Source organism: Rhagoletis zephyria, unplaced genomic scaffold (assembly GCF_001687245.7).
Source record: "Rhagoletis zephyria isolate East Lansing unplaced genomic scaffold, Rhagoletis_zephyria_1.1 Rzeph_scaffold_02401, whole genome shotgun sequence".
Classification (NCBI taxonomy): Eukaryota; Metazoa; Arthropoda; class Insecta; order Diptera; family Tephritidae; genus Rhagoletis; species Rhagoletis zephyria.
This window is the reverse complement of record NW_016159485.1, coordinates 58,047-81,329: the sequence shown is the minus strand read 5'-3', so window position 1 is coordinate 81,329 and position 23,283 is coordinate 58,047. Positions and strand designations below refer to the sequence as shown.

The 23,283-nt window shown below is 34.6% G+C and overlaps 2 protein-coding genes across 2 annotated transcripts; one reads left to right on the top strand and one right to left on the bottom strand.

The window, feature by feature from the left end:
- The first annotated feature begins 1,257 nt into the window (after positions 1-1,257).
- On the top strand, positions 1,258-20,186 carry mdu (mitotic spindle positioning protein meduse). The gene is made up of 4 exons (XM_017621267.1): positions 1,258-1,298; positions 16,988-17,916; positions 17,987-18,112; positions 19,914-20,186. The coding sequence occupies exons 1-4, from the start codon at positions 1,278-1,280 to the stop codon at positions 20,104-20,106; spliced, it is 1,269 nt and encodes a 422-aa protein (XP_017476756.1). The 5' UTR covers positions 1,258-1,277; the 3' UTR covers positions 20,107-20,186.
- A 337-nt stretch (positions 20,187-20,523) lies between these two features.
- On the bottom strand, positions 20,524-22,157 carry LOC108366791 (zinc carboxypeptidase-like). The gene is made up of 2 exons (XM_017621266.1): positions 21,770-22,157; positions 20,524-21,655 (listed from the first exon to the last, which is right to left on the bottom strand). The coding sequence occupies exons 1-2, from the start codon at positions 22,118-22,120 to the stop codon at positions 20,651-20,653; spliced, it is 1,356 nt and encodes a 451-aa protein (XP_017476755.1). The 5' UTR covers positions 22,121-22,157; the 3' UTR covers positions 20,524-20,650.
- Between the last annotated feature and the right edge of the window lie 1,126 nt (positions 22,158-23,283).

The window sequence follows — 23,283 nt, the reverse complement described above, 5'->3', positions numbered from 1 at the left end:
ACAGAAAATAAGAAAGCATTTTCCATTTAAATTGCTGGTGCAACCGGCTGTAAGCGTATACAGTAGGGCGGAGTATTTGTTCGCACCAAAATTTTCGAATGAAGTGTATAGCGAATTCAAACTCTACGATTAATTCTAAGCAGTATATTGTATGAAAAAAAAAAACACATAATTTTGTAAATGAAAGTTTAATTTCGTTCAGAAAAATGTATAATACACTGATTTGGTATATACATAGTTTGTTCATCATTTTGGTTTAGAATCGAACGTAGAATTCGAATATGCCATACACCTTTTTCGAAACAAAATTACTCCGCCCTAATATACAGTGAACCAAATAAAAACTGAGACGCGACATTTGAGCACGTTTTTTGGCTATTTTTCTTAAGTTTATTTAATGTATATTATTTTTTGTGAAAGTATAGCTGATTGCTTAACAAACACCATTTAATCCATACATGCTCAAATATTGCGTCCCAGTTTTATTTAGCTCACTGTATGTATATTCATGAATAAAGAAGAATGTACATGTCTGCGGACTTTGACAAAACCACCATTATGCTTTCTGTAGGTTGGAATTTTGAGTAAGTAATAAGGAACTTCCATTTAAAAAATTTACAGAAAGATTTATGATGAAATCGCGACCCTGGCTGTTTTTAGCTCGTGGCTGGGAGACAGAAATTTTTATAACACTAGAATCCTCTCGGAAGTAAAACTTGAAGGTAGCAATTGAGCCCAATGTACATCTCCAGTATACATATTTATCTTAATTGCACATTAAAATATTTAAATATTTATTAGAGCTAAGCCAACGGAATTTTAAGGTTAATGAGAGTATTTAAAATGAAGCATTTAATTTTGACGAAATTGCTCAAGTGGGCAGCCTTCACTAAACTGTGGTGAATTTCTCCTATAGCTTTCAGAGTTGATTGTAGGAGCATTCAATTTAGAGAGCGTTGTTTTTTTACAAATTACACTTGGTGTTGTGGAGCGTGAAGTTGGAGATGGAAGAATCGGATACTTTGCTCACTGATGTTGACTTTAACAAGCACTCTGCTTTTAGTTTATTGCCAGCTTTCGTTGCGATCCGGTGTTCGCGTTGTTTTCAGCTTGTCGTCGTCGTTTAAAATACTGTATTTTGAATAATTGCCAAAAAAGACCGAGGCATTATCGAAATCTGGCAAAACAAAATTCTTATACGTATAAATGTTGACATAATTATAAATGTACTTTTTTAAATAGAACAAATTATTTTAGTATTAATACACAGCGAAATAATGGGTCAAATTAAAAGTGAGGTAAGCATCGTCTCAAATCAAAGATTTACCGTGATGTGGCAAAGATATAACTGAAAACAAAAGAAAGAAATAAGTCAAACGCCGCCGTTATTTTGTCAAAAGGTTACTATGTATTTATCGCATACATTTGAACAACCATAAGCATATACAAATTTATTAATGTGCCAATTGATCAACGACAACAAGTGAAAATCCATACATTTGTGTGTATGTATGTAACTAGAGTATGTAAACTAGAGCACACCTTTGTTTAAAATAAAGCGCCTTAGACCCTAATTTAAAACGAAATGATATGTACATACAAAAGCATTGGTACATATATACAAACATGTGTATGTATATCGTCTTTAAAAATTTATCAACTTTTTAACTGAACCGTAGTTAACAGTAGAACTCTAACCAAATGAGCAATGACCTCCGCCGTCGTTACGTCCCATAAAATGATCCCGCTCGCATATACATACAGGCTGCGTTACGGTGAGTGCCTTCGAGCTATTTGCGCTGAAGCCAAAGTTTTCTCTACTTTAGTCCATGACAGATGGTGTATTTATTAGTTCACCATCCGTGTACCTTCATAACCACGATCATGCGAATAATGCATACATTGTATACTTACATACATACATATGCACATGGCTAGTATGTACATATGTATGAATACCAAACAAATATTCTTATATGCTTTCGCATGGAGAAAACACTTGTTCACACTTACATAGTAGCTACTAGCTATGTACATACATATGTATGTATGTAGTAGGATTACTTTCGCAGTATACATGGGTCTATACAAACATACATACATATGTACAAGTAGGCATGCCTGACTAAATTTTCTCCATCAGAGTAATAAAAGTTGTATTTAAAGTCATGAAAAGGTGGTTTCAAGTTACATTTAGAACAAAATACATATGTACATATGCACATTCTGTACGTATACATATATATGTATTCATGAATTTTCAGATAATTACCTTAAAACCCAGTGCATATTACTTTCGGAAAGTCATACATATTTATGTACATATATGCCATATATGTACATAGTTATGTACTTGCGTACGTAGGTATGGATCTTGTATTTACATACATATACATATACATATGTATGAATTTAGTTATTTACATCTTTATAGTACATGCAAATATTGCTGACGTGTAAATATTTAATACATCAGTACAAAAATTCGTAAAAGCCACAGAATATGCATACATACATACATATATATATAGTACATAAACTACTGTTCTTGCTTTCTTCGCGCGGTATTTTTATTTCACTGCTCTAAGCGATCTTTCGGAACGCTGATGCTTTGTGAAAACTTAAATATTTTTTCTCAAGTCAAAAAAGTACGGCAAGAGTTGGATGTTAAGTATAGAAACTAAGTAAAAAATTTCACTATGCACCCCAATGGCGTTGGCAAAACAATGAAGTATCTAACAAAAACTTTGAAGCATCCCAACATTCGCACAAATGTATTGTCAATGGCAACCGCCACGATCAAAACCAAGCCAGAGTACAAGATCGTGCCACTGAATAGCGGTGTAAGTAAACAATGGCAAGACTTGTGGCAATTGTACATATGAACATACAGTGGTTCAAACAAGTGTTCGCGTGTGGGCTTTTTTTTAAATATTCACGACGTTTTTCAAGTTAATTTTTTTTTTGTTATTTTTCAATAAAAACCTTGTCCAAACCATATCTATAAAAAAGTTTCATCCAAATTTCGACCTTTTTAATTTGAATCTTTACAACATTCTTTGGTATGCAATTTTATAGCCCATACATAGCAAGTCTCAAGCGGCTAAAAATTGCGTTGATTTTTAACAATTTTTTTTACGGACGGTTTTCTGCACTTTTTCCACTTTATTTCTTATGAAATAAAATGCCAGAGACCGTCCCCAACAAAATTTCAAAAAACAACGCCAGTTTTTGTAAATTGCACTTGTTATATATAAAAAAAAAACGCCAAAGCAGTCACCAAAAAAAAAAAAATCTCAAAAATCAACGGGATTTTTCAGCCAGTTAAGACTTGCACTTCATTAAAATTGTATGGGCGATAAAACCGCATACTGCAGAAATGATGTAAAGATTCAGATTAAAACGTTCGTTATTTTGTTAATTTCCAAATTTTGAACCTTTGATTTATATGGCTAAAGCTTGGACAATATATATTTATAGGAAAAAAAAATTACTTTAAAAACATTGTGAATATATAAAAAAAAAAAATCAACACGCGAACACTTGTTTCAGTCACTGTACATATACATATATGTATGTACATACATACAGTGAATGTGGTTCGTATTCATATTGATGCTGCTGGATCGCAAAGCCAACTACACAGGTTCCACCAAAGCAGAAACTGGTAAATCAGCCTGCAAAAAAGAGAAAAGACGGAAAAGTTAAATTACCACTTTTCTTCCAACAAAAAGAAAAAAATAAATGTTAATGAAATGATTCAATGTACAATGTTATATACATACGTATCTATGTATGTGTGCATGTGTATAATGTGTGCTTTCGTTGATGTAAGGAACAAACGCACCGTTCCGAAACTTTTGAGATGATTTAAGTTCAAGCACCTTTGAACTCAACGAATTTTATTGGCGCATTTGCATTCATTAAATACAGTCGTCCACAAAATAATAGTAACGCGATATTTTGACCAGTTTTAACTATTTTTCTTTAGTTTTTTTACTGTTAAAATATATATATTTTTAAGTTTAGCTCATTATCTAAGAAAACCCACACAAATCCAAATTTCAAACTTTGTGAAAAATTATATAAAAATTCAAAAAATGTTCACCAAAACTGCAAACTTTTAGTATGTAGTTTCATAGCCCATTAAAATAAAGTGTAAATATCAAGTGCCTACAAGATACCGTTGATTTTTGGCAATGTTTTTTTTTGTTGACGGTGCCACGCTTCTCATAAGTACATCGGACTCAATGTGCATTAATGCGAAGTATAGATGTTCATACAAAAACTCAATAGGGACTGAAGTGGACAGACGTGCGCAATAGAAAGCCATTCAAAATGCCTAACAGATAGGCGGTAGGAAGCAGCCAGGGTGCGTAAAAACAATGGCGACCTAGTTACCGATGTTCCGCAACACACTTAAATTATGGAGGGAACACTTTTCCACCCTACTGAATGATAGCCAGCACGGAAAGTTGGGAGAAGAAGAACTCGAGCACCCAGTCAATGATGACGGAGTCGATGTCCCGCCACTATGACGGTACGAATAGCAATAACGCGGCTGAAAAACAACAAAGCTGCTGGAGCTGACAGCCTGCCCGCAGAGCTATTCAAGTACGGTGGCGAGGAGTTGATAAGGTGCATGCATCAAATCTTATGCTCTGCCCAATCCACAAGAAAGGCGACCCCGCCATCCGCGCCAACTACCGCGGGATCAGCCTTCTAAGCATAGGTTACAAGGTCTTATCGAGCGTATTGTGTGAAAGACTGAAACCCACCGTCAATGAACTGATTGGGCCTTATCAATGTGGATTTAGGCCTGGAAAATCCCCATAGACCAGATATTCACAATACGCCAAATCTTGGAAAAGACACGGCGAGAAAAGGATCGACACTCACCACCTATTTGTCGACTTTAAAGCCGCTTTCGACAGCACTAAAAGGAGTTGCCTATTCGCCGCTATGTCTGAATTTGGCCTCACCGCCAAACTGATACGGCTATGTAGAAATAACGTTGAGCAATACCACCATCTCCGTAAGAATTGGGAAAGACCTCTCCGAGGCGTGCGCCACCAAACGGGGTTTCAGAAAAGGGGAATCCCTTTCGTGTGATTTCTTCAATCTGATATTGGAGAAGATAATAATAGCCACAGAACTGAACCGCCTAGGAACAATTTACTACAGGGGCGTACAATTGCTGGCGTATGACATAATCGGATATCAAAAACGCGAAGTCTAGTTGTGCGTTTTCCAAGTTGGATAGGGAAGCAAAGCGAATGGGTCTGGTGGTAAACGAGGACAAGCACGAAGTATCTCCTGTCATCAAACAAACAGTCAGAACATTCGCGCCTTGGCACCCACGTCACTGTTGACAGTTACAATTTCGAGAAAGTAGAGAATATTCGTTTACTTGGGAACCAGCATTAATACCGATAATAATGTCAGCATTGAAATCCAACGCAGAGTCACTCTTGCCAACAAGTGCTCTTTGGACTGAGTAGGCAATTCAGGAGTAAAGTCCTCTCTCGACGCGAAAACCACGCTCTATAAGTCACTCATCATGCCCGTCGCTGGTATATGGCGCAGAAGCATGGACAATGACAACATCCAATGAGGCGGCTCTTGGAGTGTTTGAGAGAAAGACTTTGCGGAAGATTTACGGGCCTTTACGCTCCAGCTCTGAAAGTATTCAACTCGGAACCCGCTGGTGGTAGCAGAGGAAGAGGAAGGCCCCCACTGAGACGGAAAGACCAGGTGGAGAAGGATTTGGCTTCACTTGGCGTTTCCAATTGGCGTCGTTGGCACAGAAAGAAACGACTGGCGTCTTTGTGAACTCGGCCAAAATCGCTTAGGCGGTACAGCGCCAAAAAAGAAGAAGAAACTTCTCAAATATGGCGAAGATATGTGTTTTTAATATGCAACTTTAATCAACGCGACTTTTAGCAACTTCAAACATCCACTTTTTTATAAAATAATTTAATAGACTATAAAACTACATATCTACCTTAAATCTTTTTAAAATGCAGCTTGTTATGTAATGTGCTAGACTTTTATAAAAAAAAAATATTAAACATTAAATAAGCAAGGAAAAATATAGCCAACACTGGTCGAAACAGGGCGTTTCTAATATTTCCGCCGCCAGTGTATGCGTGGAAATCCTATCCTACTATTTTGTGGACAACTATATATATGTACGTATGTATTTACCTATGTATTTACGTGTACATACACACACACACAATATACTAATGTAATTATTAAGTAGAGCAAGCGAGTTGGTTCCATTCACTTTTTGAACCAAAATTTCGACAGTGTTTAACATGAAATTCGACCTTTAAATCTACAACGCATAAAAAAAAAGTATGCTTACATTAAATTAGGAGCATTTTAAGATGATGGATTGCAACGTCAAAAACCTAGGATAACTGACCTATAAATTGAGAAAATGGAGGCATAGCACAGAGGAAAGATCCGACTCATATAAACCAAGAGAACAATTCTCGATGTACATACATACATGTATGTATGCATGTATGTAAGTTCAAACGGAACACTTAGCACGTCGTCATGGTTGTGACAACACATGACGCAGCAGTTTTCTGATTCGAAATGAAAGTGCTTTTGAGAACGAGTATTTTTTTCTTTTACTTTTAGCTATTTTAACGACTATAATGTCCATAAGAAGAGTTCTTGGCATTTTTCCGGCTGATTAAGATTCCATTTTTTACCTTACCCACCAAGCTAACATTTTCTTATGTATGTATTGCGTACCTATACATATGTATGTACATTCGCAGTGTGTACTTTCGGCACATGTAACTTGTTTTTGCAGTCAATGAGGAGAGTAATGAACGATCGGAGACCGGTTCTGTTTTGCCTAAACTCCCATTCATGCATACAATGTTTATATATTATATACATATGTATGTACATTTAAGTATGTACGTTTGCATACATTTTTAGTAATGCGGCTGCGAACCCAAAATAAATTTTCGCTTTCTTTAGAATAGTTTGAGTTTTGCTTACCATCGATCTGACAGAACCATTCTTGGTGGATTCACCAGAAAAAAGCGCGGGTGCCATCTGCGTTTTCTCAGCAACTGATGGTCAATATACATTTCTTTAACCATTTACGCAATCTTTCTCTTGATAAGCGTAGTACTTAATAAAAAAGACTTGTTCGAATAAAAGTATGGCCAGTAGTATTGTGAAAGCCATCATTAAATGCATTATTGAATTCGACAGCCCCCCAAACATTGTCACTCTATTAAATAGAAAAGCATGAAAAGACACAGTTGCACTCACTCGCAAGGCAAGTATTTAGTATTGTATAATACTCGTAGATGCAAAAATGGATGAAATGAAAACGAAAGCAAACCTAAATACTTTTTCGTGAGTATTTGTTTGAATGGTACTCATTATTATTACACAGCTGTTACGAAAATATTTTCACATCTAATTAAAGCCAAACTAAAATGCTTAGTTTCACTCATACTAAAATCAAGCAGAAACGGTAATGCCAAAAGCAGCAGCAGCAGCCTGCAGATGCAGTAACAATCAACTTATGAAAGTTGTGTGAATGTAAAATACAATGCGGCTTTTAACCTTTTCAAACGGTATATTCCAGACAATACGTAAATTGCATTTTTTTACCACAAAACTTTCGAGTTTCTAGCTTCTCTGGAACCAGAGTACTAATCGTGGAAGGCACGTTAGTGGTCTTCGATTCGTAGCTGTACCAACTTTTTAAAAGCCAATGAAATGTTAATTTAAAGGAAAAGCGATTTTCCAGACTTAGGCTACTTTAATTGAACGGCACAGATATGTACATATGTATGTACATACAATAGAGGTATTCACCAAGTTGAGCCAGTGTCCTGGCACTTTGGCAAAAGAGCAGATTAGCTGAAGCAACGACTGTTGACGACACCCAATTGAGCAAAAAAATATTATTTCATTAGAAGAACATTCGGAAGGTTCCTTTTGGAGTGTTAACAACTTCAGAACTGTATAAGTATGTAGGACGGACATATGTACATATTTACATACTTAAAAATATGATTACAAAGGCAGATTAATGGAAATTTTTGGGATTGAGAAAGTATAAGTTTCCCGGGAATCCTTTACAACGATACCAATTTTTTAAAAATCGGTTTGTAATTTTTTTTTTAAATATTTTTTTTTAATAAAAAAGGTATTTTTTGCTTTTAAGTGTTGTTTCTCAAATGTTTATATACGAAGTATTCAAATATGCATACCAAAAGAAGGGGTATTTAATCGCCTTTACAATGATACCAAATTTTTAAAATCGGTTAGTAATTTTTTTGTTAAATTTCTTTTTATAAAAAAAGGTATTTTTTAATTGTAAGTGTTTTTTCCCCAAATTTTTATAAACGAAGTATACAAATACGCATACCAGAAGAAAGAATCTTTGATTGCGTTAACAACGATATCAACTTTTTAAAAATCGGCGATTAGTAATTTTTTTGTTTAAAATATTTGTTTTATGAAAAAAGATATTTTTCCTTTTAATGTTTTTTCTCAAATTTTTACATAAAAATTATACAAATATGCATATCAGAAGAGAAGAATCACGTTTACAACGATACCAACTTTTTAAAAATCAGTTCAAAATTGTTTGAAATATAAGGTTTGCAAAAAAAACAAAGTTAAAAACCATTTAAATAAGAGCAAAAGGCGGTCTACGACTGTATTTTTAGTTTTTTATTTATTTACATATAATAATAAAAAATAATTTTTTACCAAAGATCCTATTTCGAACTTCGAAGGCCCATATCACGGTTTCGGAGGCTAACTTCGAAAAACGGAGAAATTACTTTTTTACCTATGACTCAACCTCATAAAAAAAATTGGTTTGGTCCAATACCCAGCCGAGAAGTTGGAAGGCGAAATTCGAGGATGTGGTAGTTTACATATTAGTCCTTGACATATATTTTTTTCAAAAATAAATATTGGAAATTTCCAAGGATATTCAAGAATAAAATTTTAAAAGGAAATTTTCAACATTTATTCGTCCTGGTGCAAAAAAAAAATATTTTTTTTTTTAATTTTACAGAATTTTTCCTTTTAACTGATAGCCATATTGTTACTCTAGAATGCACCAAACCTTTTAAATAATTCCTTTATTCAAACATATCCTAGAAATTTCAAAGTCCTTAAAAAAATCCTGACGTCAGAGATTCTATACTATATTTGGCTCCTAGTTTTGTGAATATATTGATTTTTCCGTGTGTTTTAAAAATATTTAGTTTTTGTCGCATACATACATATTTATATACATACAAAGTACAAATTTACACATGCATATGTACATATTGCTCAGTTACTTCAATGGTGCCATAATCCAAAAATTACAAATATTGAGTTAAGTACGCAGAAATTACCACCAGAACAATAATAAATAAATGTAAGTAAACTCAAAACTTTAAAGTCGTTTTTCTCGAGTTTGGTGTTATTGAGTTATGACATTATTGAACTAAATTTGCGGTATGTATGTATGTATGTTTGCGAGTTGGCCTTCATTGTTATAGAGTGCGTTTCAAACTAAGCCCCGAACTGATAAACACAAAGGTAATTATTATTCCGTCCCTGTTTATAAATAAGAGTACATTCCCACCTTATCGCACAATAAGAAACTTATCAATTTTCGTTTCATTTTTTATGGCTTTGCTTCTTTCGATAACAAATTCGTTCAATAATTGAAACGTTGGCATGGAGCATATGTATATATGTATGTGTATATGTACATATGTACATATGTATGTATTTTTGTATTTTTGTATTTATGTAGTCTGAGCGTTGTATTTGCGTAAGTAAAAATGTTAGAAAATAGAGCAAGCTAAACTGAAAAATTGCACAGAGTTGATAAGATATTGACATCATTTGTGGTATTGGTAGGAAATGTACAACTAGAAAATTTTGTCACAATATATGTAAAACCGATAATTAAAAATGAAGCAATCTTAGCTAATTGTTTGGAGTGATTCATTTTTTCACTTCAATCGTAAATTGTATTTCCAGAGTAGCACGAAACAGCAATGTTTGCCTGATTTCGATAAAAACGAAATATTGAAATTTGGCAATTTCGTTGGTAAATTTTTAACAGTCATTAGCCAGTTGTGAGCGTTTTGGACTAAAATTAAAAGTTATGCAACACGGTATGTATGCACATATGATGTATGTATGTATGTATGTATGTATACATTGTAGTATGTGTACGTGCTTACATACATATAAATATGTATCGGCCATTTCAAAGTCATATTGTTGTCCACTTATGTTTGTTTATCAATTTTTAAGAATTTTCAATTAAAATACAGTTCATTATCTAACAAAACCCATATGAACCCGAGTTTAAAACTTTGTGGAAAACCAAAAAAAAAAAAAATTAAACAAATTTTCATTCAAATTACAAACTTTTTCTCGGAAGTGTTAGATTTTTTTTTTCTAGTTTTATAGCCTATTCAATTTTAGTGCAATAATGTGCAAGTTTCAAGTGGCTAAAAATTACCGTTGATTTTTTAATACCTTCGGCACTTACACTCTCAATTGCCTATTTAGTCCAAAGTAGAACTTGTTGACAAAGGTGATTCTGCGTTTTATTTCGAGGTTGTCATTATTATTGGTATTAATGTGGGTTCCCAAATAAACGAAGTTCTATACTTTTTCGAAATTTCGTGGGTGCCAAGGCGTGAAAACGCGGACTGTTTGTTTGTTGACAGGAGATACTTCTTCTTGTCCTCGTTTACCACCAAACCCATTCGCTTTGCTCCCTTGTCCAACTTGGAAAAGGCAGAACAGGCTTCGCATTTTTGATACCGATTATGTCATACGCCAGCAATTGTACGCCCCTGTAGTAAATTTTACCTGAGCGGCTTTTATTATTTATCCAACATCAGATTATAGAGATCCCACGACAGTCGGAAATCCACGGAGTCAGTCGCCCTGTCCGAAACCTCGTTTGGTATCCAACGGCTCGGAGAGGCCCTTTCCAATTCTGACGGGCTAGCGGTATTGCTCACCGTCATTTAACAAAGCTGTGCAAATACATATGCTTGTATATGTGTACATACATCAGTACGTGCAAAAGAACACTGATACAGACTCGATTTTCTTATATTCAGCAAACGCTGTTGCACTACCCTGCAAAAATTTGAGGACCAGGTGGTCTATTGGGCCGTGGTTTTAAAGTATGTGCAAAAGGACCAGGTTGCATACCAGTAACTTGTTATGCTAACCTGGACCACTTCAAACGTAAAAAACTGATAAATGTGTTGAACACCACATCTTCGCGGCCGATCGGCAATACGATTCGGTTGCTGAGTGTGCCATAGTCCAAAAGGAGTAGGTGCCTAGGTGGTCCCATATTATGCAGTGGTGGACCAGGACTTGTCCCATGTTATGCAGCGTTGGTGGTCAGGTCCAATGACATCGCAATGTTAATGTTACCATATTTTCTCCATATATTTGGACCATTTTGGTTACTAGTGTTGGTTACAAGGTATCGTGGTCCCGTACTAGTATTTAACCTAGTCCCACTTTTTGCAGGGTANTTCTCATAAAAATACAACCGCCGTTCGGAGTCGGCGTAAAACTGTAGGTCCCTCCGCTTTGTGTGACAACATCAAGGCGCACGCCACAAACCGGTAAGCGCCAATCTATTATTATTATTATTACGTACATATATATGTATGTATCTTCACTGCAAACCTTTTATTCAGAGTATTCTGAATTGTAGAGAAATTTGAAAGAATTCGTAAAGATCTCATCCGATTTTTTGCCGATTTTTCTAAAATTAAATGAACTGTACACACTTCGATTCTTTTCGGAAAAAAATCGGTAAAGCAATGAAAATAATGCTGCTATGTGAAGAATTTGTTGCAGAATTTTCTTTATTTTTCGTACAGAAATTTCTTTACGAGTTCGTGTCAACCCCTTCATATAATTTTTTGTGAAGATTCGTAAAAAAATCGTTCCAGAAATGAGATACTCCTAAAGATTGCGTTAAGATTTCGGGAACTTTGGTTTGCAGGGTTCGCTTAGAATTTGTATGGAGTTTTGAGCGACAAACTTCATGTACGTTTATGAATAGTTGATGAGTCTTGTAGCCCATTTAATTGTAGTATAATAAAGTGCAAGTTTTAAACAACTGCAAAATTGCGTTGATTTTTAATATTTTTTACGCGGACGGCTTTTTGCACTTTTTTCGTTTGGAAGAAAATGCGCAAAACCATTTTCAAAGAAAATTAAACGCCAGTTTTGCAATTGCTTAAAACTTGCACTTTATTATAATAAAATTTAATGGGCTACAAGACTGCATACTCAAAAAAATTCTAAATAAAATTCAAAAGTTTGTAAATTTTTTATGTACTCATTTTACTCAACTTCGGTGTAAAAAAAATGCATAAGTCAAATTATTGTAGAGTGCACCCCATATACTACACTTAAATATTGCGCAATACTCAGAGCTACCATTGTGATTTTTTAAATTTTTTCTTTGAGATTGGCATATTTTCAAAGACTACTTTTTTTATCAAAAAATTTGTATGTGAAAAATTTTTCAAGAAAAAAAATTTTTAAATATTGAGAATTTGGATGTGTATATGACCGATTTTTTCAAATTTTTTCCTCGCTCCGTTCTCGAGATATTTGGAAAACTTTTAAATCGATTTGTTATTGTTTTTGTGCTGTAAATGTTTTAAAAATGTATTAATCAAGCTCAAATCTCATATTTATTTATTATTTATGTTTATGCATCAACCCTAAAAACCCCGTCCGTTTTTTGTATGGACGCCCCATATACATATATGCATAAGGGACGCTGTGTAAAAATCTTAAATGCAAATATTTAATCACTTTTAAATAATATGTCTTTTACGTTGAGGCGTGCGAGTAAACGCGTTAGATGACTGCGTATGGTACAACGGGGCGTATACGTTACATACGCAACTACGGGCAATAAGCATGAGTGGTTATTTTTACTTTTTTAGTATGTATTTTTCAAATTTCCGTTTAAATACAATTTCGCGATGGAATCTTGTTCTTTATACAAAACTTTCGACTAAAACACGTTTTTGTCGAAAAACAACTCTGCTAATAACGTGTAATTTTGCACACACACAAATTGAGAGTACTCACATGTACATAGATATGTATGTAGTACATATGTATGTGTAATTATGTAAGTAATAAATAATAGCTCTATGTTATTGCAATCAAAGATTAGAATACTGCTTATCCAATTGATACGAATACTTTTTCTAGAGGTTTGATTATTCAACAACAACATACATCTGCTAAATATGGGTACATAAATAGTGATAGGCGCATATGTTCATGTTGTTTATGATATCCGCATAGCTTTTAAAAATGTTCGAAACTTAGTGATATATGTGTATACAAGTCACGTTTCTTTTGTTTTGTCTTCGCAGTATTACGTGCGAGCCAACACAAATGTCAGCAGACTATGAATTTCATTTGTGATAACAAATAGGTACATCTTCATACATACATATGTATGAATGTATGTACTAACAAAAAATCACTGAACTTCCGACAAGCAAACGGGGACAGTTTTAAAGTAAAATTAAAGCAATACTAAAATAAATTGCTGTCTTAACACCTATCAGCATGCAGATCGTAGAGTGAAGTTGGTGTTGTAATCAAATGAATAATGTCACAGTGGACATTAGATAAATACGTATGTACATACATATGTACGACCTTGCGACGTAATCTTCGTCAAATGTGGAGAATATTAAAAACGACTTTTGTATATTGTAGTCTTATGTACAAGTAAAAATTCACGATTTGCTAAATTTAATGTTTTACAGAAGAAGCTCGAAACCTTCTTTAATTTAAATAGAAAGTGAGTGCAGTGCGGTTCTACAAAAAAGCCTGGTTTCTCTCAGATTTTGCCTTTAAATTTTGTTAAGGAAGGGTATTACATGGCACATTTAAGGAATATTTAAAAAAGGCAAATTTCTAAAGCATGGTTTAATAGTGCCATTTGCTTTGATGATGACGATGTGTACATACACACTCGTGTATCGTTGCACTAAATGACAACTCCAATTTGCATTTTTTGCGGGAGAAGCATTCAATGCACACAATCAGGTGTATAGGGCTTTATGAAAAGTTGGTTTACAATTTTTGTGCACACATACATACGTATATGTATGTACATATGTATATTGAATAACGCTTTTTGGTGTTGAATGTCATTATTTTGTACCTGCTTTACTTGACTCGTTAAGCATAAACAGGTGGACNCGGTGTATAGGGCTTTATGAAAAGTGTTAAAAGATCGTTGGTTAACAATTTTTGTGCACACATACGTATATGTATGTATGTATGTATTGAATAACGCTTTTTGGTGTTGAATGGCATTATTTTGTACCTGCTTTACTTGACTCGTTAAGCATAAACAGGTGGACGGAAGTTCGGTCAACACTACCAATGACATGGTTATTGGTTGTACATTATATTTTTCCCATAGGTGAATCATGCACGTACAAATGTACATACGTATGTATGTACGAGTATGTAGTACATACAACACGAAATATGCGAACGATATTTGATCCTGTTATACAAAAATTCAAAAAAGAGCATACCTATGTATATATGTATATGGATGCATGCGAATTTGCATACACGTATGTACATACGTATGTATATACAGGTATGTGCATATTTCATAGCAACATACATAAATATGACTATATATACTTATGTACATATGTACATATACATACATATGTACATACTTATATAATTTTTGTTCTTTCAGGTTTTTGGTGGAATTTATTTGTATGTACATTTAAAACCGTATGTAACGTATGTAATCGTTTTCAAATGTTGTTGATTAACCAATTTTTATAGAGCCCGATATTTGTACGCTATACATATTTGCAAGTTTAATCCACGTAGCGAAAAATTGAGGTTATTTTGGTTTTAATGAACAACTTAGCTTTTGTAAAACATTTTAGACTTGTTAAAGTTGTAGTTTATTCTATGTATTTTCTAACGAAATATGTATATACATAAATTCTTTTTGTTCAGACCAAAACGCAATACATATGTATGTATGTGTGTACTTCCAAAAATGTATCAGCTGTATGAACTGTAAGCTAGTTATATAATCAAAGGCGTTCTTATCGACACATCTTTTACGGTTGCTCACAACCATTAAAATACAAGCGCAGTTATTTAGAAATATCATACATTTGGCAGTGATTACACATTAACAATTATCTAAGAAAATGTTTAAGTGTAGTTATTGCGTTTTGTTATGAAACTCTTCAGATATGCATACTATGTATAGCACCTTATATATATTTACGTACATATTATGTATTAATAGTTGAAACCTTTTTAATTTTGAGACATTGATTTAAATGCTATTAATGAATCTTTATTCGTTAGGACCAACATTTTTATGATACCAGAATTCCGAAAAATCACATTTCTAAAAAACCGTCTTGTACATAATATGTATGTATGTTTATACATAGTCAGCATTTGTGCCCGAAAATTCATAAGTGTATTTACGTACATTCATGCATACATACATACATATGTACATTCGTGTACATGACCGTTTTTCACTAACTTGGTAAAGCTTTTAGGGAAGAACCAATAATTATCATTAAATTTGAGTCAACAAAATGAAGGTAAATTAGATAACGAATCGTTACGTGTCTATAACCATGTGTACATATGTATGTACATATTTATACTAGGGTGGTCCAAACAAAGTAAAGCCGCATTTTTAGTGCTCTATATCGAAGAAATATACCCTTTTTGAAAGCAAAAAATATTTACAGGTCGCTCAAAGCGTAGATATTTTCCCATGTATTTTATATGGGACAAAAACAAATTTTAGTATAAATGGTATAGAATCCTTGAAAATCAATATTTTTCTGTTTCTCCTCAGACTGATATAAAAACTAATACACAATTGTTTATTTAACAATTTTTTTAGTACTAATTATTTTTTATTGGTCCCCCAAAAACTCCCAAAAAGCATTGGGGGAACCTATAACAAATAATTTATGTATATTGAAAAATGGTTAAATAAACAATGAGGTATTATTGTTTTAAGTCTTCTGAAGAGAAACAGAATTTGCCGATTGAAAAATATTGATATTCAAAGATTCACTATTATTTCTACCAAATATTTGCTTTTTTTCTCATCACGGAAAACTTTGAGCCTAAATATTTTTTGTTTACAAAAAACATAGAGGTATATTTTTCTCCTATAGAACAATTCTAATTGGTGAGAGCGTTAAAATTCCGACTTTACATTTCCGAATGCATTTTTGGACCACCCTAGTCGACACACATAAAACAACCATTTTTACAAAAAAAAAAAATGTTTGCGAAAATTGATTGACCAACCATGCTAAGTAAATATATGTAATTATATACTAACATACGAACATACTTAGTAAGTATGTATGCATGTACATATATTTCAATTCCATGAAAGACGCTGTTGGACTAAATAATTATAACCGAGTCCAACTTTATCACCCATGGAATCTCACAACGCATTAACTTTCAACATGTGTATGTAGTTGTGGGTCACATCTCAAAGTGTGCATTGTTATGCTAATGATTTTGCTAGCAGTTTTATAAAAGAACCCCGTTACCCGTAATACAACGTGCAGTGGAAAGCGAACCGTAAACAATCCATAACTTCAATTAACGAGAAAAGCGCTGTTTACATATACATACATACCATATGTACCATGTACATATGTACCAATGTGCACAACAACAATTTACTAAGGTTTTAGGTCAAATTGTAAAGTTGTGAAGCAGATCTTACGAGTAAGCCGAATTATTCGCGATCCATGAAATGTTAAGGCTGCTTGCCGAACGCTTTTTCTTTGCAATTTTGTTTTTAACTTTTTATGAAACACTTCTTAAAAATATAAGTTTTTTTCTTATATTTCCCCAGAAAATCGATCCTTTGATCCGCATTCAAGAAGAAATTAAGGAAGTTGTTCGACGTGAAGAAGAGCATCGCCAGCTTACAACTGGAGGAAGTTCTCCAATATCGGCAAACGAATACGAAACACACCACGAAAATGGCACAGTAAATAACAGTTACAGTCATATTGACAACGACAGCACCAATAGCATCTCAATCAGCCCTGTTCCACATTCATCCTTAAATAACTTGGAAGGTTCTTTGAATATTCCTTCTTTGCCGCATAGCGAAAATAGCGTGAACAGTAAAGAAAGTATTGACGATGATTCAGGCATATCCGCCTCACCTAGCCCCGTAAATGGTGTCTCAGCCAACCAAAGTCTCAGCGAGTCCACAAAGCCGTCAAAAGAGCAGCGTTATATCGGTCCAAATTGTTATACAATCACCCCGGAACCTCCACGTCAGATGATAATCGCGAACTCGGTTCCAGCTACACCTCCGGTCGTCAATAGGCAGCGCATGTTTGCATTCAATCCCGCCAATAAGGGTGTAATGCAACGTTTTATAGCCACACGCGGAAGATTGCAGATGAACAACAATAATAACAATGGATCCAATAAGATTTTCTTGAATACAAAAAATGCCGCTGCACTACTTAATACAAGTACTATGTCTCCTCTAACAATCAACACGGCAACAGGGGCTTTGGCAAGTCCCTTGCATTCAACTATGGCGCTTGATATACTCACACCATCCATAACCATACCGACTGTGACAATGACGCCTCCTCTCATAGAGCGGGATGCAGAAGGAAGAGTTATACGACGTGGTTATGTTCCAGCAGAAGTTAAGATTCAGAAAGAAATCAAAGACTTACAGGCTCGTGAGCATGAACTGAAAAAGCGAAACAGATTCCGACAATCCACATCCGATTTGCTTGAGGCTATTGGAAACGAGTAAGTGTAGCAGTGTAGTTAATTAAAATACGAAAAGAAATGATGTTTTGTACTTACTTTCCATTTACAGCCACGAGGAGACAGATGACGAGGACTCTGAAGTTGAGCACTGCGTCGGTCCCAGACAACTTCGCTCGGCAAAGTCCATTAGTGAAATCAGCTACTCCACTCAGTTGAATAACAGTATCTCTCCAAGGTACAACGTATTACAACTTCCCAGTCAATCTGGCACAATTTTTTAAAGCTCAAATAGTCAACGACGTAGCGTAGACGTAGGTTGACGTAGACACGATCTACCTTATGGGATTCGCGTTTTAACGAAAACTCACCACCGCATGGCGGTGACGTTGCCGTTGCTTCTCTCTCTCTCTATCAACAGTAAATTTGAAATGCTGCTACGTACGTCAACCTACGTTTACGCTACGTCGTTGACTAACTGCGCTTTTAGTTTCGATCGGAAAGTTATATTGGTTAAAACAACGAAATGTCCTATCTCTCAACTTGACAGGAAATATTGTGTAATGAATTAAAAAACCACGCGAAAGTGATTAGTCGCAGCGTTTTACTTCACGCTGCAATTATGTAGAGAACTTCTTCCACGGGAAAGGAAAGTTTTTCCATCTTGATATTTTTTCCGTCAGTGATATTAGCAGCGATCTGTTAACTGCGAATAGTTTTTAATTAATTAAAAATATTTGTTTTCGGGTCAACCGAAGCCTAGGAAATAAGTATTTCCTGTTGTCAAGTTAATTAAACTTTCAGCGCTCGCTCCAGATGAAAAAAAGATATCCTTGCCTGTTAAGGTATAAATAAAAAGGGAAAGTGTTTGGTATTTTTGGTTTTGATTTTCATTAAAATTATAAGGCCCGTTTTCTCAAGTAGGTTTTAAAACTTATCTGCCCCTTAACAGCGTTAAAACTTTGCATGGAACCCTGTTTTGAATAATTTGCACAAATTTCCCCAATTCAAACCAAGATCCATTGCTCTCCTGCAGCATATATTTCATTAGTGATCAAATCTGAAACATTGTACTCATCGTCTATGAAAAATTCACTGTTATAATTATCTATATCTATTAAATCCATTAGTTGAAGCTCTTGTACCCCAGTACAATCAAAAAAAAAACAAATCTTTTTCGTTCTGAGAACACATCCAAAAAAACAATAGGGATATTCATTTAAAATCACAAACTACCGGTAAACGTGATAAAATGATACATTTGTATGGACAAGACAGCCTTACATGAGAGAGGGGTTAACAGATAGGACATTTCGATATTTTAATCAAATCAAAGCCAGATTGACTTCTCTATAAATTAAATTAAAACTTAAAGTCAGGGACCATAATGGTTATTATCTTTATAATGAAAATCATATTTGAGCCGTTGAAATTGGATTTCTATTTTTCCCATCAATTATTTTATGATTTTTATTTTTTTTCGATGAAGAAGAATCGTTATTTTTAACCGACTTCCAAAAAAGGAGGAGGTTATCAGTTCGTCGGAATATTTTTTTTTATTTTGTATGTATGTATGTTACCGCATAACTTTGGACTACGTCAACCGATTTCGATAATTCTTTTTGCATCGGAAAGGTAGTGTCTCAGAGGTGGTCCGATACTAATCTGGTTCAGATCCGATCAGTCGATCATGAGATATATATATATATATATATATATATATTTTATATGGGAGTTGAAGTCGGTTTTTTTTTGCTAAAAATTACTTGTTGAATGAATTTTTGCTCGTTATTTTTGATTTTTATTTTTTCGATAATATTATAACCGTTAATTTCAGACTTAATTGTTTAGCTCATAAAAGATTTAAGTGGTTCAGAAAAGCGCATGGATAATGGTTAAAAGTGATCGAAAAAATAAAAATCCAAATTTAACTAGTATTCTTAAAATAAATATTTTATACTGATCTACCAATTAAAATCTTGATATTTAATGGCTATTTTCCCTCTCTGCATAAAGTTATACATTCATTTTTTTTTTAGAGCAACTCCTAGTCCAGATATCGATGTTAAAAAGATTGGCAGCGGCGCAATGCGTCCGGCTATGTCATTGGCACAGCTGTGTGATTTGCCACCAGAGGAGGCGCCGTCTTCGCATCGTCTCATAGTGGAATGGGAAAATCGCATACAGATGAATGCTGCGCGCAATTCTACAGCACTACCCAACGAAGAATAGATTAGAATAAAATTTAACAATGTCATTACACCAAATTTATCTGTAATTGCGAGTAAAAAGAAAAGGCCTGTATCATTTTATATATGTATTTAGTATTATTTCAAAAGAACCATTCGATTAAGCTCTTATTAATTTACCAGTACCAATTGTAGTAACTTATTGGTATTTCTTTCAATATAGTACTTATTTACGAAAAAGTATTGTAAGTATCTAAGCATGTGTGTATGTATGAGCATTTATATTTATCTACTACAAAGAGAGTATTTTATTATTAAACCTAGAACCCAACTTTGAGTACAGATGAATACTTATGTTCCCACATCAAAGCAAAGAGCAATCTAAAATCAAGACATTGAGCTGGAACCTTCTTTAGAATAAGTACCGATATGCATATATCTGGTACGCAATGGAACGAAGTAGATTGATTATATTTATTTATTGCATTTAAATTTGTAAGTGCTCTTACAGTGTAAATATCAGAATCTAATTGTTAAATTATGAAAAATTATGTATTTTAATAAATCAATGAATATTGAATTATCCTTTAATTTAGAGAATAATATCCTCTTGACTCCGACTCTTCCACAATCGTAATAATTGCTGCAAATGCCTCTTCGGCAGTTGGTTTTATTTCTGCGGCTTGTAAAATAAATAAATCCTTACTATCGGGCGGACCTCGCAGTTCAAATGAAAATGTGATGGGGATCTTCAACACGCCATGGGCCCAATCTTTTGAGCCGCCACTGGATGGATATATGGTTTCATATATACTGCCACTTTTGTATATACGACCGGATACTTGTTTAATCTTTTCACTGGCTTTTTTCCCAATCGCTGTGAGATCATCATAGTTTTCCACGCGATCTGCTGTATGCCCGTACGGAAACATAATCATTTGTGAATAGGAGTGTAAAGCGATGTATGTTTTTATATTTTCGCTAAGTAAGTTTTCCTGAACAAATTTGATAAGTCTCTTAGTTTCCGTTTCACTGGCAGCAGCAGGACCTGAATAATCATATCGGCACGGGTCGCCGCTGGTGCCTGTAGTGTTCCAGTGAAATGGATAATTTCTGTTTAAATCCACTCCGCGACAAATTCCGAAAATTTCACGATTCTTACGCCACATACGATCACCTTCGAAGGTATATTTGTATCCATCTGGATTAACTACGGGGAAGATAATCCAATTATATTCGTTCGCGTACTTCTGGATCTTTGTATCGTTCGACAAGAGAAGTTCATTGATGATATAATTTGCTGTTGCCGGTGCTATCCACTCACGAGCATGTATGCCACTTTCAACAAATATTGTCGCTGTTCCATTGTTTTTATTTTTTTTAAGACTTAATCCTTTGATCGGCAAACCTTGGGCACTTTCTCCCATGTTTATAATAGTTAGATCTTTGGGATTTTCCTCAGCTAATAACTCCATCCACGAATAAATAGTTTCGAGATGAAAGTAGTGCAGCCAGTCCATATTTCTCGGATTGATATCCTTGGGGAGCACTTCTTTAAGATTCCGATCAACAATTTCTTGAAAATTGTAGCTCTGTTTCGTATACATACATGCATAATAATAAAAGAAATACATATATGAGTATACTAGTTAAAATTTGTTATATGAATCTGTACATCGATGTTTAATATTAATATTTTTTCTTACCAGCACATGATGATTAACTTTATAAGTTTGCAGCAAATCAGCAAAGTCGGCTATTTTATGGGCGGCCACCATGATGGTTAATTTTTGTTGCGGATGCCTTGCATGGCCATAAAATGTGCAGCTGTCACTTTTTTCCTCTAATTCTTGGAATAGGGCAACGTGCTGTTCCGTAGACAACTCCACGTGATAAACTCTATAGTGATCATATCGAGCAATATTGGGATAGGATTTAATAAAGTCCTCGCCTTCCTCATAGCTCAAAACCGGCTTGATTGCATTTATCTCAAAGAGTGCCACAAAAGCAATAAACCATAATATATTAGAATTAATTGATCGCATTTTCGAAAACATGTCTGCCGGCTGAGCCACGCTGTAAGAAACTGATCTGTTTGCAGTAGAGCACTCGGCAAGGAGCGCTCGTTTAGTTGATCATAAAACAAGCGTTATCATACATACATACATACATACGTATATATTTTTTGTCAAGTACTGAGCTAACGGGCCCTACCTTTGGCATCGCAGTGAATTTTTATTGAACTGATAACTATTTTCTGTCACAGTTGGGGATACTTAATCCACACAATATATGTAACAGATAGCGCAAAATTCTTTGCAGCCTCTAAGGAGAACAGTTATCCCCGGAAATAATGGGGAAGGTCATGGAAATGCGATAAAACAGAAAATGCATAAATGTTTGTCAACACTGGCGATAGCCACCTGACGGATATCATATTTTTTACTTAACAGAAGAAATTGTAAAGCTACAATTTTCATCACCCAAAATCAATTTTTTAATTAAAAAGTTATTCAAAAACCAAATTGGTTGATTCATTTTGCTCCACCTGTATAAAGTAAAGTTGCATTTGATGTAGGGCGCTTTTGGATCAAATTTTGAGGGCGTTCTTCAATCAAGTTTTCAAGTGGTGTGTCCTTGGAAAGTTTTCTGAGATAGAGTCTTTTCGAACCGGCTGCCGAGATAAGTCGATCTTTAACTCAGCCGTCGAAATAGCCAAACGTTGGGTATGTAGGGTAAAAAAATCACTGATAAGTCAATGCCTTACATACATATGTATGCACATACCTACATGTACGTACAAAACAAATGACCCACTGGGAAAATAGGTAAGCACCTTGCGAGGTAAGCCATGTTTTCTTTCAGTTTTTAGTACCAAAATTGTCATCATGGCCAATGTCATCTACTAGTAAAGGGCAAAATGAACACCTCCGAAGACACATTACGTTGTCAGTTGCAAAATAACGTGCAGCCGAAGTTATTTCCAAGCACCGAACTACTCCGAGCGACTGCTCTGCATTACACGTAACTTACTTTGTAAAGCGGCTCAGAAGTATATCTGATACCAAATGTACATTCTAAATTCCTACTTACATAAGGCGGCCATGCCTTTGTAAAAGTAAGGGACGTTCGGCAGGGAAATGGTAATGACTGCCAGGTGAAGAGTAAGTTGCTAATAAGGTATTATTACGTGCTCCTAATTCCCACTGGGGATATTCAT